The 18298-nt window shown below is 39.1% G+C and overlaps 1 protein-coding gene, 1 long non-coding RNA gene and 1 other non-coding gene across 7 annotated transcripts in view; 1 reads left to right on the top strand and 2 right to left on the bottom strand.

The window, feature by feature from the left end:
- Nucleotides 1–18298, top strand: part of LOC134804931 (uncharacterized) — a 181165-nt gene that overhangs the window by 46664 nt on the left and 116203 nt on the right. The window lies entirely within an intron of this gene.
- The window catches only part of LOC134804727 (period circadian protein), a 39828-nt gene continuing 27224 nt past the window's right edge, over nt 5695–18298 (bottom strand). For all 5 annotated transcript variants that reach the window (XM_063777918.1, XM_063777920.1, XM_063777921.1 and 2 more), the window contains exons 19-27: nt 17545–17643; nt 16549–16674; nt 15683–15840; nt 10085–10249; nt 9080–9262; nt 7894–7980; nt 7310–7411; nt 6173–6322; nt 5695–5834 (exon numbers count right to left, since the gene is read on the bottom strand). In XM_063777918.1, the coding sequence (XP_063633988.1) occupies nt 5709–5834; nt 6173–6322; nt 7310–7411; nt 7894–7980; nt 9080–9262; nt 10085–10249; nt 15683–15840; nt 16549–16674; nt 17545–17643 (1196 nt within the window). In that variant the 3' untranslated portion in view covers nt 5695–5708. The remainder of the gene's footprint in view (nt 5835–6172; nt 6323–7309; nt 7412–7893; nt 7981–9079; nt 9263–10084; nt 10250–15682; nt 15841–16548; nt 16675–17544; nt 17644–18298) is intronic.
- Trnar-acg (transfer RNA arginine (anticodon ACG)) lies at nt 6608–6680 on the bottom strand. Its single transcript has one exon. It is a non-coding gene; the product is annotated as a tRNA-Arg (tRNA).

Here is an 18298-nt window from a genome sequence, read left to right as displayed (position 1 = left end):
CTAATGCCACGCCAACTTTCTGAAAGGTTAGGGGCCATTTTGTGCGCTTGCAATACGTGTTGTCCGTCCGCGAGTTCTGAACACACTGTGGTTTGCCACCGTCTAGCCAGACAACTCAGACGGACCCACACACCAAGGACAGACCAAGGTCAGACGGTTAGTAGGCTTGTCGGCTGCCGTGTAGCAGGGGCTTTACCAGCTCGTTCTGAATGAAATTAAATAAAAATTGAATCACTATGCGGCAGCTCTACATGTTTTGCTATCATTCTACCCATTCCCCAAATATATAATGGGCCTAACAGCGGAGAAGGGAGCACATAGCAGGGGACGTGGCTATATAACAGTGGAGTTATCAAATTATGCAGTTCGCCATGTCGCCTCGTGGTCTGGGCTACAACCGCGAAAATCGAAGTTCGCAAATTGCGGGCATTTTTCTCTGTCAGTCTTATTACGCCTTCATTGAAGTGAAAGAGAAAGATCCCCGCAATTTGCGGATTTCGGTTTTCGCGGTAGCCCCCCTGTATCGTCTTACTTGGAAAGTTCATCCGTGACAATTCACCAGTTATCAGTCTTATTATAAAACCATACCGCAACCACGGCACCTTCCGTCACTTACTCGAGTCAAATAGGGCCCAGTTTAAGACTTGAGTCGTAATCTTTACGAAATTTTTACAAATCTATGAACAGATAGCAGATAAAATTGATTAAAAAAATGCCTTATATAGTATATAATAAGGTTAATTCGTGGGGTTGATTCGTGGGGTAACATTGATCAACGAACCTATACTTACCTACAGTGAGTACAGGGTGAATTATATTTAACAGCCATACTCTGTGTATTGAATTTATAGGTCATACTGAACAGCTTTTATTACGAACTATTAAAGCGAAGAATAATCTGGCTGTTTCATACATATGGCATAGTAAATCTATGACGAACTTGATCTTAGAAATCGGACAGGCTATATTATGTATACATTATGAGTTAGAGTCTGTGCGGAAAGAGTAGAGTCGTAGAATGTATTGGATCCACTGATTTGATCCCATACATTTGACGACTCTTCTCTTTCCGCCAAGACTATAAGAATTTTATTTTTGAACGAGTTCATAATCTAATTACGGTACGGTTGCTAACCACATCATTATTGTTAAGCTCGAGTTCAAAAACCTACTCTATCATATCAGCCAAATTCTTTTCATTTGATATTTACCAGTCGCTTTTCGGTGAAGGAAAACATCGTGTGGAAACCGGACTAAACCCGACAAGGCCTAGTTTCCTCTCTGGGTTGGAAGGTCAGGTGGCAGTCGCTTTCTTAAAAACGAGTACCTACGCCAATTTTCGGGATTAGTTGCCAAGTGGACCCCAGGCTCCCATGAGCCGTGGCAAAAAGCCGGGATAACGCGAGGAAGATGAAGATGAAAGTTTGTGCCATGTAGCCCTCGCAACGCTCACGATTCCTTTATTCAATTTTGGAATGTTTCGCTTACTCATAGTAGGATTAGACGTGGGGTTTAACCAACAACTTTGCCCGTTGTAAAACAAATAACTATTGTGTTTAAATTTTCCCAAAACAAAGTGTGTTGCTTGCTTTTAGAGAATTTCAGAATTGTACTCTCTATGTCTCAAATGAAAGAGATAGGTAGTATATATCTTTCACGTTCAAAAGTACCTGTCACAACCTAATTTTAATATAATGGAATAGAGACATTAACTTTTGACGCGAGGCCTAGGGGCCTAGCCAAGATGACAGTCGTTCGCAGAGAAACTTAAACGCTAGTTATCTGTCTCTATCACACTAATATGGAAGAGTGATAGAAAAACAATAGCGTTTCGTTTCGTTATCTGCAAACAATTGTCATCTTGACTAGGCCCCCTGATCCGCTACTTTTGATGCTGACTGTACATAGTCGTATTGTGGTAAATTATAATAGACATAAAATACACGTTATGTTATGTGTCAAAAGGGCCTCCACGTGTTGGCTTTGGCTCCGCGCACATCTTCCAAATGTCCGGAACACCATTGTTCCATGCTGTTGCTGAGTAAAGACATTAACCTTTTGGACACCAATGACCGATATATCCGCACCGCAGGTCCAACGCCAAAGACGGATTAATCGGTCACAGACCACAGAGCAACATAGACATACGTGCATATGCATAAAGTTCAATTTCAGTTTTGACACTTCGGTGACGTGGCGTCCGAGTGACAGCTTTTGTGTTTGACACGGTGTCGAAAAGGTTAATAAATATGAAATATTTACAACATTTACCGTTCAAACGACTTAGGTACATATGGTACAGACAACAACAGAGCTATGAATACAGGCAAAGTGCCAACAATATGTATACACGACCTTAATGTACAGGCAATAAAAAGTACTGTAAGGTGTATTCGGGTATTACCGAATGTCGGATAATTCCGAAATTCTGATGAAAATCACCCTTAATTCCATCATAATAAAAGTCTCTTTTCGGAATTATCCGACAGTTTTCGACATTCGGAATTACCCGAGTATACCTTATAAATGTTTTTGACACTTTGCCTGTATTCATAGCTCTGTTGTTGACTGTACCAGGCGCACGATCGTGAGCCATTAAATATAGGTTACGGAACCTATATTGAGTTATTCGTCTAGGTGACGCCAACCTGTCAAGTTGTCAAAATCGTTGGATCAAATTTTAGTTTTGTCAACTATGAACGTCACACGTCTACGTACATAAATAAAAGGTCATTGGACTTAGGATAATTATTTTAGACGTTAGACGCCGTTGGTTGCGTACAACGTCAAATTGTATGAAAAATAGCTACAACTCTTGTTCTGTTCAACTAGCGACAACAAACCCATTTAGAACCGAATGTCCATTGCATAACGTAAAAAAATAAAAATAAACCTAGGTATAGTCTGACAAAGAAAGAGTAGAAAATGTAGAAATTATAAAGTGGCAATACTGTAGTGTCGTCCAGTTTTCTCAGATTGATTTGAAAGGGACGACACTACTACAGTATTGCCACTTTTTAATTTCTACTCTTTGTCAGACTGTACTTATAAAGTAAGACTCCCTAGGGCCGAAACGTAACACTTTCAACCCGCTTCATAGATAAACAACTTTCAGAGCACGATCAGTATTGTATCGTAATGTTTACCAAACTGTATGTGGTATATACTTACCATTACGTAGGTACTTTACTACGAAATAAAAGACTGACGAACATATTGTAATCAATTTTTATTTTCAAGAACTTACAGTATTATCACTATCAGTGCATAAAATATATATTTTTGTTTATATTTTTTTCATAATTAATTCCCTAGTCTCGTGAAAGGCATATGTAAGTATACATACGCGAAAGCACAATCATGCATATACCTACATTGTTCAACATTAACATAATGGAAGTGAAATACTGAGTACTAGCAAAAGTTATCTCCGCCAGCGCCAGTCCCAAAGCCAGACCCTTATTTCAAATTTACGGACGTTTGTACTTTTACATGACGACGGTGGTAATAATAATAACCCCAAACATTATAGAATTTTAAAAAGCGTTATGGTGCGGCCAGACATGCCGGGACTCGCCGAGTGCCGAACCGCTTATAACTAAGATATTTTGTTTATAATATAGGTATAGAATAAGCGGCTCGGCTTTCGACGAATTGACACATGTTTGGCCGCACCATTAAACGTACAAAGAATAAAAGAACGAGTAGGTAATATCAATGAATATTTCAATTCTTATTTTTTATTTCAATTTAACAACATTAACAACAGTAATGTAGATAGTAAACAAAGGTGAGATTGATTATGTTTGGATTACTAAACTTATTTCGGCTTAGGCACAGTATCAAAATACCTAACGTGGTTACCCCTACATTTCAGAATATATAATCTACATATGTACAAAATGATTATTTATATAAATAGTGATTGATGTCTTTATTATATATATATGTACAAACATGTCAAATAAGGCTTAAAACATTTATGTTACAATTTTACTCGTATGTGTTACGAAGAAACTGATTTTTCATCTCAACCGATTATAATCCCGTCTAATGGCATAGTGCAGTTGAAGTAACGAATAGAAAACCAAACACTTAACAATATAGGTAAGGTATTGACCTTAGGTATTTACTGTAATAGTCCCTATAACGGAATTAGCTACATTGGTAGCTAATTCCGTTATAGGGACTATTCTGTCCACGAGCGTATATTTCTTTGATTTTTAATCGGAAAAGAACCATTTGCTTTTTATTGCTGAAACTAAAAGCAGTCGCTGCTTTTTCGACGAAATTATCAATGTTGTTCGTTGTTCGAGAAAAACGCTAGTGAACAGAATTACTGTAAGAGCAGAAGCTATATATTTTACAAACATACTTTGCCTTTTTTATGGTCATACGTTACATGAGTCTATAAGGAGTAGGTAGTTTCCAGGAAACGTGATTATATCTTCTTTGGTCATACTAAATCAAAAGTATAGTACTTAACGCATTCTTAAAATATTTTTTTATACATTTGCTCAAAAAGTGCTACTTTACATAGCTATTTAGCGTTTACAAAGTTGATTTTTGTGAATTAATGCTTTTTACATTTCCAATTTTTTTTTAATTTTTTTCTGGCCGAAGTCATGTTTACTGTGATATTTATTACAAATTAAAATACCTAAATAATTAAAACAAAAGATATGAATGTTTTCAGTATAATTTTACATTAACCTATAGACCCTATTGATAGATGTTTAGTATTTTTTGTGTTACACGTATTTTAAATATACATATATATTATGTAGGTAATATTAATATTCAAGTAAAAATAGGATCTTTATAAAATCTCCCGATAGGTAGTTCACAACAATATTTAAATCCCTCTGTGAGACATCTCAATCACCTGTAAGGTTGACGAAATATAAAGTGAGCTGATCTCTGGGACAAGTTTGAACAAGATCGGCTCACTTTATATTTCGTCAACTTTATAAGGTCGATGTATCAAATATTGTGAATAGTACTCTCTCATTTACTTTTAACACGAATATTTCATCTCAAACAAAGGAATAAACTCTTTAATACAAAAATAATTACTATATTAACTAAAATATTTATTATAAAGATAACTCAAATAAATTGCACATGCGTCCGCCATAAAGCGACGTCGATACCCAATAACATAAAACCTAAGTATTTATTTAACTTATTTTACATCATAAAAAACGTGTCGGCCAATATAGCAGAGCACTACACACGTACAGTCAAATTACAATCCAGAGTCTCTATCACTATGAATCTATACACCATATAGATACAAACTACTTACATAAAACTGTTTGCATGTATTACACGATGTATAACTTATGTCACAGTGGTGTTGCAAATGAAATCGTAAGTATTCCTCTTACGCGAGCAACGGAACGCACGGTCCGAAACCATACGTTTGTAGTTTAGCCAATATATGGCGGTCGGCGTCAGGGTCGAGCGTGCGACTCCGAACTTACGTTTCGTGGCTGAGGGTGGTGTTGCATCTGTCCAATACCTTGGTCCAATGTCTGTGCATCTCATTATCTCACTAAGCAAAATGTGGATTGTGTGGGACACATTGGACAGGTGGAATACCACCCTGAGGCGTTACAGTTCGCTTACGTTTCCATATTAGCCTCGAGTTGTAATTTACGTGTAGCGCATCGCGGTGGTATTGAAAGTGGTGCAGGACTCAGGAGCTAGGCCACTGACGCGGAGGGCTGGGGCTCTGCCCCGGGCTCCGGCTCGTCTTCGGGCGGTGGCAGCGGGGCGTCCTCTTCATATATCATCACCAGTTTACTATATTTCCTTTTTCTCTTCGCGCGCTGAAATTATGACGATATAAATGATAATGCGTTTTTACGGTAAACAAAATAATTAATAATAGGCCAATCAAATTAGAGAGCAAGCTGGAAATCGTTTTAATACTTTCATTTTAACCTAAATGTGCGTTATCCGAGTTTACTCCATCACATGTAATTCAACATTTCATTCCCATTTGTGCCCGGCGGGGTCATGGATCGTTCCCGCCTGTCACATAGGGCTGAGACAAATAGGAATACCCAAAACGCTATCAAAATTAAGATTAATGCTGCCTACTCTCAGTGTTGTACTCCCCAAGCACGTTTTCTTCTTTGACAAGGTATAAGGTGACCCTTGTTACCTTGGCTTGTTCGTTGACGGACAACTTGTGGCCCTCCTCGCTGGAGCTCCCGGAGCTGGTGGTGCCCTCGTCGAGCGTGAGGCGCGCGGCCACGCCCTCCAGCTGCAGGTCCATGTACAGCTGGCCCAACTGCTCGTTCACCATGGATGGCTGGAATTATTTATCAACTATACTCTGTATCTTTACGTATTTAAATAAAAGTAAACAAAATCTACCCTCAAATGGCTCCTTAAGCCACTCGTCAAATCAATAAATAAATATTATAGGACAATTTTACACAGATCAATCTAGTCCCACGGTAAGCTCAATAAGGCTTTGGTTGTGGGTACTAGACGACGATATATATGATATATAATTATATATAAATACTTATATACTTACATAGAAAACATCCATAACTCAGGAACAAATATTTGTGATAAACATACAAATAAATGCCCTTACCGGGATTCGAACCCGGGACCTCCTGCTTCGTAGGCAGGAACACTACCGACTAGGCTAGGAGGCCGTCAAATGATCAAATAATGTCTTAATAATGTAGGTTAAAGTCAGGTCGTACAGTGACTGATCCAGGCGGTTTTGTATTTGGTTGGTTAATCAATTAATGTTATAACTACCCGAAAATGTACAAATTGTTCGTTTACTTTTATTTAAATACCTAAAGATACAGACTATAGTGAGTCTTTCACGATATAGAGAGTTAGGGACAATGATCGTAGAACTCGATGTTGTGCATAATCGTATAACATAATGTAACAATGTAACCATCGTATTTTCACGTTCGTATTTGTCATGCTACTTCAGTCAACCTCAGCACGTTTTTTACTGACACTGACTGAAATAGTTCATGACACGTTCGTACGTTTCCGTGAAAATACAATGGTAAAGGATTATGCACTACATTTGTAATCTTTGGGCGTTTAGGTACAGAAGACTACTAAATGTTTTGCATCGGGACTATAACAGAGTATTTAAAGATACTATTGATTGAGTTACTGATAACTTTTAGCAAAGATTTATTCATTGTATAAGATGTGGAAAGTCTAAGTCAATTTCGTTCTTCACTGCTAAAGGAGATGGCGCTGTACAGCGCCATACATTATAGATTAAATAGCCATGGACTTGACGGAATCTTACCTGTTCGAAGCCGACCAATTTCTTTTTGTCTGATATTAAAACTTCATCTAAACTCTTTGTTACGACCTGATATTTGTATATCAACTCTGATGTTACGCATACCTGGAATGAAATAATTTAATTTTAGTAAGTATAGTATTTCATGCAACAGGTACCTACCTACATAATTATGTACCGTTCACCCAAAAATGTTATAAGACAGCAGAAAACAGCTAAAATTGTAAATAAAATCGAAGTACCTGACAATAGTAAATCTGGTATTTGGATTGTGGATGTTTGCCTAGAAGTTAGCATTTAAAAAAATACAAATGCTGTGCTGGAATAGAAATAAAAATCGTATTGATGTGTAACGGTATACCAAGTAATGTCGAAAAGGGTCCCTCGCTTTAGACTAACTACTTAGTCTTAATTTTTTAACTATTATTATATTACCACAGTAAATTAAATCACATATGAATTAATAATAAAGCATCTCTCATCTCTATAATATACATGAATATACAGACAAATAATCAGTTGGCAAATTAATCGCACACTAGGTTTAAAATGTATTCGTTTTTTGTTTGCAATGTGTTCAGTCATACTTCTTCCATCCAAGGTGGTTCCTTTTTTCTCCTCTGCATCTGTTTGCTGCGGGGATTATCATTGCGCGGATTCGTGGGCGCGCCACACTAAAAACAAACAGTTTCATATAAATACAAACACGCACTATAAAAACAAACTCACAATAAGCAGCCAAATGATATACCAGTATGTATTAGAATATATTAAATATTATACAAGTTGTTTTATCCAAATGGGACTAAACTTAAACTATGTTCAGGGACAATGAAAAAACTTTATTTATAAATTTTCATAATAAGAAGACATGATGAAGTATTATGAAAATGTTCCTAATGTTAGGGCGCTGTTTTGCTAAACAAAATGACTTAACTTGGCAGTTTCCAGTAGTCATAGGCTGGTTTTAGTGTCAAGCGGACCGTCCGTGCGGATCGCTCCGCACCGGACCAATATGTATTAAGTTCAGGGAGCGTTACAGAGTAAAGCTGACGGACAGGTTTCTCATACGATTTGGCGGTGCGGAGCGATCCGCACGGTCGGTCCACGTGACACTAAAACCAGCTATAAACATACATTTTCAGCCATATCCGCAATAAAACGACTTCAGTTTTTATACAGATAATTTACCGGGTTCGATCCTGGGCTTCTCCGATCGATTATACATAAAGAAAGAGCGTAGCCGTGTTTACATGGAAAAGCGGCCCTTTCACCAAATGTTTACTGTAAAAAAAAATATAAGAGCCCTTATGACAAGTATTATTTCCTGTAAGTTTCAGCTTCCTATCTTTGTTATTTTTTGAAATATGATTTTTTGTAAATTTTTCATAAAAATGCTTTTTTTTCACATTGGCTAATGCAATTTACTATCTATATATGTATAGAATACTGTACCAAAAGTTTGCGTACTTGAAATAATACTTGTCATAAAGGCTCTTATTAAAAAAATTACAGTAAACATTTGGTGAAAGGGCCGCTTTTCCATGTGAACACGGCTACGCTCTTTATTGATAATCTTTCTACTTATGCAATTTTCCTTAAGGCCTAATGGTTCCACAAAACTAATGTAGTTGTCTCATACAGTTCATTATTTTCCTTTACTGTCCAATATGGATTTAAATATCACCGAAGATGGTAAAATTGGTGCAAGTAACAAATAACTCCCAATGAGTATGATTGTCAGAAATGCTTATAAAGAATAACAGTACTTACACAGTCCGTCGGGTTCAGTTTATTCTTGGCGTCACCGCTGTCCTCCGCGCTGCCCGAGTCGGTCTTGAAGAAGGAGCTATAGAAGGATGAGTAGCTGGACTCTCCGTCCGTGTGCTCCATGGTCCCCTCGCTTTTCATCTTGCTGTCTCGCGACGCCGAAGACTCAGGGACGGTTTCATTACTCTGTAAATAAATAAATAAATATTATAGGGACATTCTTACACTAATTGACTTAATCTCACGGTAAGCTCAATAAGGCTTGTGCTGTGGGGCAAAAGGTTGAAACACACGCATGGTTCAAATTAAAAATAGGATATTTTTGTATAGTGGGCCTTGCTTACGAGGATAAATAAGCAAACTTATGAATTAAAAACAAATAAGTGTCTATCATTTCATTACTGAAATTAAATGATTTTTTAATGGACGGATATAATAAAATGGCGGATTAACAATGAAGCGATGATGTAGGTGTACTTAATTATATCATTGTCTAAAAACCCATGCATCTTTGAGAGCTTCGACTTGCTATCTATCGAACTGTATGTGCCTGACGACGGTGGAGATACTAACCCCCTTATTCATAAACGCGCTAAAAACCTCAATTAGCTAATAATCGTTTGTCTTTATCTGTCATAGGCCCGTAAAGATTTTTTAAATTACATATGATGCTACTTTACCGCCCTAGGGCGGGATTAAGGACAATAAGAGCCTATGTCAAATATTAAAACGTTGTACAATACACGTGCGAAAGGGTAATTCGCAACGAGTGGCGATAAATTGAAACACGACCGAATGGAGTGTTTTAAATTGACTCGAATTCCTACTTTTCGCACTTATATCGTAATGTACTAATGAATGAAGGGGTAAATGGTTACACGATTGTATAAAGTTCGTTAGATATAATTTTTTTCGAATGCTAAATTGGAACTAAAATCCTACCACAAATCAGCCTAAGCGTTATACGTCTCTCCAAGGCTGTATAATGTAAGTCGACTCGACACATACCCTATTCAAAGCGTCAGTGGCGGAACATATGCTGGTGTTGACGCTCATGGAGGAGGCGGGCGGCGAGGGCCCGGCGGCGGCGGCGGCGATGGCGGCGGCGCGCTTCTTCTCGCGCAACGCCGCCGACTTGCCGGCCGGCTTCAGCGGGGGAGCGGGCTCACATGCCTGCCGTCACATTCACATTTCAACACTTACATACATAACTTGTATTTAATGCTGAATATCTGGGGACCGAGCTTTGCTTGAAAAACTCAAAAATCACGCGTTTTCCCAGAGATAGACCTAGCTAGGATCGATTTTTGGCAAAAACCCAATATAGCAGATTTCATTGAAATCGTTAGAGCCGTTTCCGAGATATACAGGGTGGAACGTCACGAAAGACCTTCCCGGAAATATAGTGTCGTTTAAGAGCGCTATTACATTTCGGCGTTGAGCGAGTTTAGGTATTTTACGCGCTGCGGCAGGCCGTGCGAGCTCAGTACGCCGATCCCTTCTACCACACTCGCACTACAATGATGGATTAAACATTCTTGATCCTTCGCGAAGCATATTGAAATCAACCATAACAACACTAACTGTACTTAACTTTTAAAGTTCTAAAACTGTTATTTGGTAAGTACGAAAATACTAAATGCAGTGCAAATGTACATAGGGGCTGTTCATAAATTACGTCATCTATTTTTGACGATTTTTGACCCCCCCCACCCCTCAAATCATCCAAAAATCAAGCTTCGGATGAATCTGTTTCCTCCTACGTCATGTTACCATCATCCGATGTCCAGACCCCCCCCCCCACTCCTCCCATTTGAAACGACGTAATTTATGAATAGCCCCATACTCGTACTTATGAAGGTATATTACTCGAAAGAAATTATAGGTACCTACTCGCTTATTTACATGTTTCGTCATTGCATTTGGTACCTATAGGTTGTAAAGTTTGTATCAACGAGGGTTTAAAAACGAACTGGTACTGAGGATCTGATGATGATTAAGGTGGTCACGGATACCAATCAACCATGTAGTAACATGATTAGGCTCGTTTGATTCGTCTCAACAAGATCTTTGACACTGAAGATACACAGGGTCTGATGATGGAGCTGGAAGGTGGCCACGGGTACCAGTCTATCATGTAACTAAACAACTTCGTGTTTGGGCTCGTTTGATTCGTCTCAACAAGATCTTTGAGACAAGACAGTACTCAGGGTCTGATGATGGAGCTGGAAGGTACCATTACCAATCAACCATGCAACTAAACCACATCGTGTTTAGGATCGTTTGATTCGTCTCAACAAGATCTTTGACACTAGGTGATACTCAGAGTCTGATGATGGAGCTGGAAGGTGGTCACCGGTACCAATCAACCATGCAACTAAACCACTTCGTGTTTAGGCTCGTTTTATTCGTTTCAACAAGATCTTTGACACAAGATAGTACCAGGCCTCCGTCACACGCTCAAGGCCACGCGCTATATGCCTACCGCTCGGCGTATCGTCGACGATACAACCGACAGAGGGCCGCCGAACGCCCGCCTCAGCGGCCGCACCGCATTGCACCGCGCGTTTCCCGCGCTTATGCTTCGAAATGCCGAAACCACGTAATTATTGTGCAGTAGATGGGTGAAAAAGTCAAAAAAACAAAGGAAAAAGCCTATAATAAAAATTGATCTTTTTAAGGCGGGCTAAAAGTTTAATAATTATATTGAAGGGTTAGAAAAAGTATTTTTAAATAATTTTGACGACGTAATAATTAATCGGCCAGGCCCCAATTTCACATCGGTGACAGGTGCGACGAATTGTAAAATCACTATCGCTGACGTCACAGGCATCCATGGGCTACGATTACCACTTACCATCGGGCGGGCCGTATTCCTGTTTGCCACCATCATTGTATTATTTAAAAAAAACTTTATTATATCGGAAAAAAACAGATATTTCTCCTGCGAAGTTTCTGACAATTGTCAAAGATTTAGAAGAATTGAAGGTAATTCTTGACAGGTAATGAGTTATATGTCGGAATTTCGTGACAATTGTAGTGTTTCTGTGACAATTGTCATAAACTTAGCAAGAGAAATATCTGTTTTTTTCCGATATCATAAAGTTTTTTTTAATAATACAATGATGGTGGCAAACAGGAATACGGCCCGCCCGATGGTAAGCGGTAACCGTAGTTCATGGATGCCTGTGACGTCAGCAACAGTGATTTTACAATTCGTCGCACCTGTCACGTTGGTGAAACAGGGGCCTGGTAGCACCGTATTACAACTTTTAAAAACCGTTGATTGTCCGTTGCTTTGCTCCTGAATATTTATTAAAATTATTTACGCGATTTAGGATATTTTCAAGTACTTATAAAATTTTAATAACAGAGAATTCCGAGAAGTGAAAAAATTATAAATCATTATATTAAAACTAAAACATATTTGATTCGCAACATTCGTTTTATTAAAATAATCATCATAGGTAAGGTAGCTACAAGTGCTACAACCCTAGCGCATTCTTACGATGTCGCGTTGGCACGTGACTCGAACGGCGGGCAACACAGTCTCGACTCTTTGTGCGCGTAATTATGGTACATTTCTTCTTGTCCTGAGCAGCAGGTATTATTATTAAGGTTCTGTAGGCTATTATAGCGTAGGTATTTTTGCTTTTGTTTGGGAATGAGGTATCTGTTACGTAGTAACTATTTATTAATCTGTGATAGTACTCAGGGTCTGATGTTGGAGCCGGAAGGTGGTCACCGGTACCAATCAACCATGCAACTAAACCATTTCGTGTTTAGGCACGTTTTATTCATCTCAACAAGATCTTTGACACAAGGTAGTACTCAGGGTCTGATGATGGAGCGCGAAGGTGGCGACGGGTACCTGTCAATCATCATCAGCTCCATCATCAGACCCTGAGTAGTATCTTGTCTCAAACATCTTATTGCGAGGAATCAAACGAGCCCAAACACGAAGTGGTTCAGTTACATGGTAGACTGGTACCCGTGGCCACAGTCCAGCTCCATCATCAGACCCTGAGTACTAACTTGTGTCAAAGATCTTGTTGCGACGAATCGAACGAAGCCAAACACGAAGTGGTTTAGTTGCATGGTTGATTGGTACCGGTCACCACCTTCCGGATCCATCATCAGACCCTCAGTACTACCTTGTGTCAAAGATCTTGTTGCGACAAATCAAACGAGCCCAAACACGAAGTGGTTCAGTTACATGGTAGACTGGTACCCGTGGCCACCTTCCAGCTCCATCATCAGATCCTGAGTACTATCTTGTGTCTAAGGTCTTGTTGAGACGAATCAAACGAGCCTGAACACGAAGTGGTTCAGTTGCATGGTTGATTGGTACCGGTGACCACCTTCCGGCTCCAACATCAGACCCTGAGTATTATCTTGTGCCAAAGATCTTGTTGAGACGAATCAAACGAGCCCAAACACGAAGTGGTTTAGTTGCATGGTTGATTGGTACCGGTGACCACCTTCCGGCTCCATCATCAGACCCTGAGTACTATCTTAAGTCAAAGATCTTGTTGAGACGAATAAAACGAGCCTAAACACGAAGTGGTTTAGTTGCATTGTTGATTGGTACTGGTGACCACCTTCCGGCTCCATCATCAGACCCTGAGTACTATCTTAAGTCAAAGATCTTGTTGAGCCGAATCAAACGAGCCCAAACACGAAGTGGTTTAGTTGCATGGTTGATTGGTACCGGTGACCACCTTCCGGCTCCATCATCAGACCCTGAGTACTATCTTGTGTCAAAGATCTTGTTGAGATGAATAAAACGAGCCTAAACACGAAGTGGTTTAGTTGCATGGTTGATTGGTACCGGTGACCACCTTCCGGCTCCATCATCAGACCCTGAGTACTATCTTGAGTCAAATAAATACATATAGAATGTCAGGTCGTTTCAAATATTTTTAATCCTGTCCGGTAGTTTATTAAACTGTACCATTATAAATTATAATACTATAAAAACAGTGCTAGGATCAAAGTCTCTCGTTGCGGTTTACACGCACACAGTATAGCGTTTTACACGGCGCCCGCCGCACACAATGATAAAAAACCTCGTTGTCGCCGTTGAAAATGTGCGGAGCCGACCGACACACGTCCTGCCTCTACAAGCTCTGCCGCGGCACTGAGCTGGCGCAGCGCGCGTCATCGGTAATATAGAGTAGTTTTCAAAAAATTGCCAAAAAATTATAGTAGAATTTCATAAACACTAATGTATACCAACAGTATAAGCAAACGTTGCAGATTGCTTGAGTATGAAAATGACTTCGATATTAAGTAGATTTTCGTAGGAATTGACACTTGTTTCGGAGAGAAAATCGAGTTCGTTTTACTTTGATTTTCTCTTTCTCAAAGGTATGTAGGAAAAATATAGTTTGATATGCCTAAAGTACAGGGTATTAGTAATACAAAATAGCCAGGTTTAGCAGAGTAAAATTCTCAACATTTCCAAATAAGAGCTCGCCATTCAGTGCTTCACGGGGTTTTTCGGAAACGACCATCAGAAAAAAAATCATTACTAATTTAATAAGTCCTTTTTCTAATATTTACAACGATATTTATAAAGATAAGAAGACGCTTTTACTGGAACAAGTACTCATTGTTTCTAATAATGAGCGCAAAGTCCTGAATTTCGTCGACTAGTATCATCAATTTTGCATTATTTCGACTTTTCTTGTAAGAGCGCTCTTAAGTGATATAGAATAGATTAGTAAGGGCCAGAATCATGAATTAAATAAAAATTAAAAATAACAAATTCACTACTTTTTAACTGTGATGATAACCCTATACCATAGTGTGGTTAGATTAAAGCATGATTAAAGGAATCGCTGTCGGGAAAACTCGGCGATTATCAACGTTTATTTCCAAGCGTTGACGTAATCACACTAATGCATGAATGACGCATAAATATGTCATCTCATTCATGAAATAAGTGCGAAAATATTAATATAAATTAAGATCTTTATTAGTTTTAACCATATCTAACAGTATGTTCGCATTCACATAAATCACATACAGCGTTCAAATGTTCCTCCACCTCTTACAATGCATGATGCAGCCCGTTTAAATGTATAAGTTATACATAGAGCAACACCGTGGATCAACTCAAAACAGTTAAGAACGATTTTATTTTAGGATACAGTCTATGTTGGGTAGTTGGCGAGATATTGTTGGGCCAATATAGCAGGCACGACACCGTTCTGACCCCATCTGACCCTATTTTGAATATTTAACAGCATTCATTTTATACATTGCTTCTCGAGACCTATCTAATGAGCCAAAATTCGATGTTTTGTGTTTTCCGTCGAGAAGTGCCTTTGGCTAGATTTCGACTGCATCATTAGAACAGCTTCATGTTAGCATATTATTGCATTGTCATCGGAATTACGGTAGTACGTAGTCCAAATTTCAACTGAATCAAATATCAGAAACTGGTTCAATTTAAGTTACAAGATTTGAAGCACACATGTACATATACATATATGTACTTACTTATACGCAATTTACGCAGTGAAGCTAAATTAAAGTGTGTAAAAACTAATGCCCGGGTTCTAAAACTACATTGCGAGTTAGTGGTAAGTGGTAATATACCTCCTCATAATTGCGCTTCGTTAGCTTCAGATTGGTCTGCGGGCTAGAGAATTGGTCCTGCATTACGTTTTGCTGCATCGTATAAGGCACTTGATGGTTGATCTGCGAAACCACGATCGGAGACCCGAACACCGTCTGCCCGTACATCATGTATTGCACTGAAAACAAAAATTGACTACATTAAAAAAATGTATGATGGTGCTAATACTCCTACCTCACTCAAAAACGATTGGCCTTCGCGTTATACCTCTAGCCGCCCAGAGGCCGATAAAATAGTCTCCCGTTCCATTCTAATTTGAATCTTTATTTGGACAAATCAAAATTGCATTTGACTTGGCACGTTTTGACGTCTGGGCGGCTAGGGTACACCAATTAGATTCAAATTACGACAATTAACTAATTAAGGTATCTAAATACCTGAGAAATAATGAGGACTGGTAGGTGACATCACCTACATAACTATATTTACATGGGATGCAGATTCGCACGCCGCTTCGGTGTGCGAGCGAGAAGCGAGAGCGAGAGTGCATAGCGGTGTCTCACTCATACACAAGGCGCACGCCAGGCAAGCGCAAGGGCCCGCATTAGTGTGATATATATCGTAATATGTAATTGGTGCGTTAAGGGGCAAAAAAGATGTAACAATGAATCCAAAATGCGTTATGTACACAATTATTTCCATCCTTGCACCTAAACTCCGCCCCTCATACAGATACCCAATTAGAATGCATTTAGGATTTCTTATTCTCGTGCTTAGCGTGCCTTACTTTAGAATAAAATAAACCAGTGATGATGAACCAGTTTTTTCTCAAATAACTACCTGATTTTAGAACTGCTCACACATGTATCACGAACAGAGTACTTACCAGCCGGGGCTTGGAATTGCAATTGTGAAGAATTTGGCTTGCTATGATCTTGCGCGCTGGTCGTCGACGTAACCGGCACGGTAGAGGACGGTACCGTCGTTGGTAAGTAGTACACAGGCATGAAACCTGCAAGGATTACAAATGTTCTATAGTGTCAACTTATCATTAATACACAGGCCATCATTACAGTGGCCGGGAAATGGAAATTCGTGGAAGAGAATCTCTTTTGTCGGACGATGCCAAGCTGAGTCGACAAAGAAAACGAATCCTAGAATAGCTATTCCCGTCGAAGCACATAATATAGTGCATTTCTATAGATAGAAAAGAATAAGGAGCATCACTAAAATTGAACCATCACATCAAAAATAATTTAGTTCTGAATTATTTTTAAAAGATTAATAGAAGAGGGGAATAAATCACGTAACCGATTTTCTATACAAACGTAGTCCCCATTATCTTATATGGATTTAACATTATACTCATTATCTCAATGAAATTTAAATCATAACTAAATGTAACACAGTTGCTTTTGGTTTGGTTTGGTTCAATAAAACAAAACAAATTGAGTTCTATTTTCTGTTAGATTCAAATTTAGACTTTGATTAGAATTAGGCTAGGTTCACACGGCGTTATTTTTTCCCGTATACCGTATACGGGATTTTATCGAATACCGTAGTGACAGCAAAATTTGTATAGAGACGTTCAAAATCGTTCAGACGGCTAGACGGCTTTCCCGCATAGACGCCGTGTGAACGACTTTGAACATTTCCTTACAAATTTGGCTGTCACTACGATATTCAATAAAATCCCGTATTCGGTATACGGGAAAAAATTCGTTTCGTCGTGTGAACCTAGCCTTAGAATGCAACTTTTTCTTGTTCGGCGGGTCGCTACTGTCGCTAGAGGTTTAAATATGACCCCGGCGACGTATATAGAAACCAAGAGCACAAAAAAAATTATTCACCCATGTATGGAATGATGGTTTGTTTGGCTTACCCGGCACAGCAGAAATGGGGCTCACTAGCGGCATTTGCTGCGGCACGAACGTGTTCATTCCGTTCACGAAATTCTGTTGCCACACAGTCGCCGATGTAGCTGCGGAATTCAAATAGAAAAAGTATAAATACGAGTTTTCTAGATAATAATGGCAGTGAACAGAACAACTCTTGGGAAAGCCAAAAATTCAGCTGCGAAAAAAAACCGGGCAAGTGCGAGTCGGACTCGCGCACGAAGGGTTCCGTACCATAATGCAAAAAAAAAAAAGAGAAAAAATGCAAAAAAAAACGGTCACCCATCCAAGTACTGACCACTCCCGACGTTGCTTAACTTTGGTCAAAAATCACGTTTGTTGTATGGGAGCCCCATTTAAATCTTTATTTTATTCTGTTTTTAGTATTTGTTGTTATAGCGGCAACAGAAATACATCATCTGTGAAAATTTCAACTGTCTAGCTATCACGGTTCGTGAGATACAGCCTGGTGACAGACGGACGGACGGACGGACGGACAGCGAAGTCTTAGTAATAGGGTCCCGTTTTACCCTTTGGGTCCGGAACCCTCAAAAGGCCGGTGATATCAAACATTGCTCTGGGATTCACCCTAATAGACTGTTCGGAAAGAGAAGAGTCGTGGAATGTACCTGTTGGGCCCCATACATTCTACGACACTTCTCTTTCCGCACAGACTCTATCGATGCTTTATCAGATTTTTTTAGTAATAACAAGACTGCTATGTTAGACTCCGACCATGCT

This window comes from Cydia splendana, chromosome Z (assembly GCF_910591565.1).
Source record: "Cydia splendana chromosome Z, ilCydSple1.2, whole genome shotgun sequence".
NCBI classification, from domain to species: domain Eukaryota; kingdom Metazoa; phylum Arthropoda; class Insecta; order Lepidoptera; family Tortricidae; genus Cydia; species Cydia splendana.
Note: the sequence above shows the minus strand (reverse complement) of the source record. Positions and strands in the feature narration are given on the sequence as shown.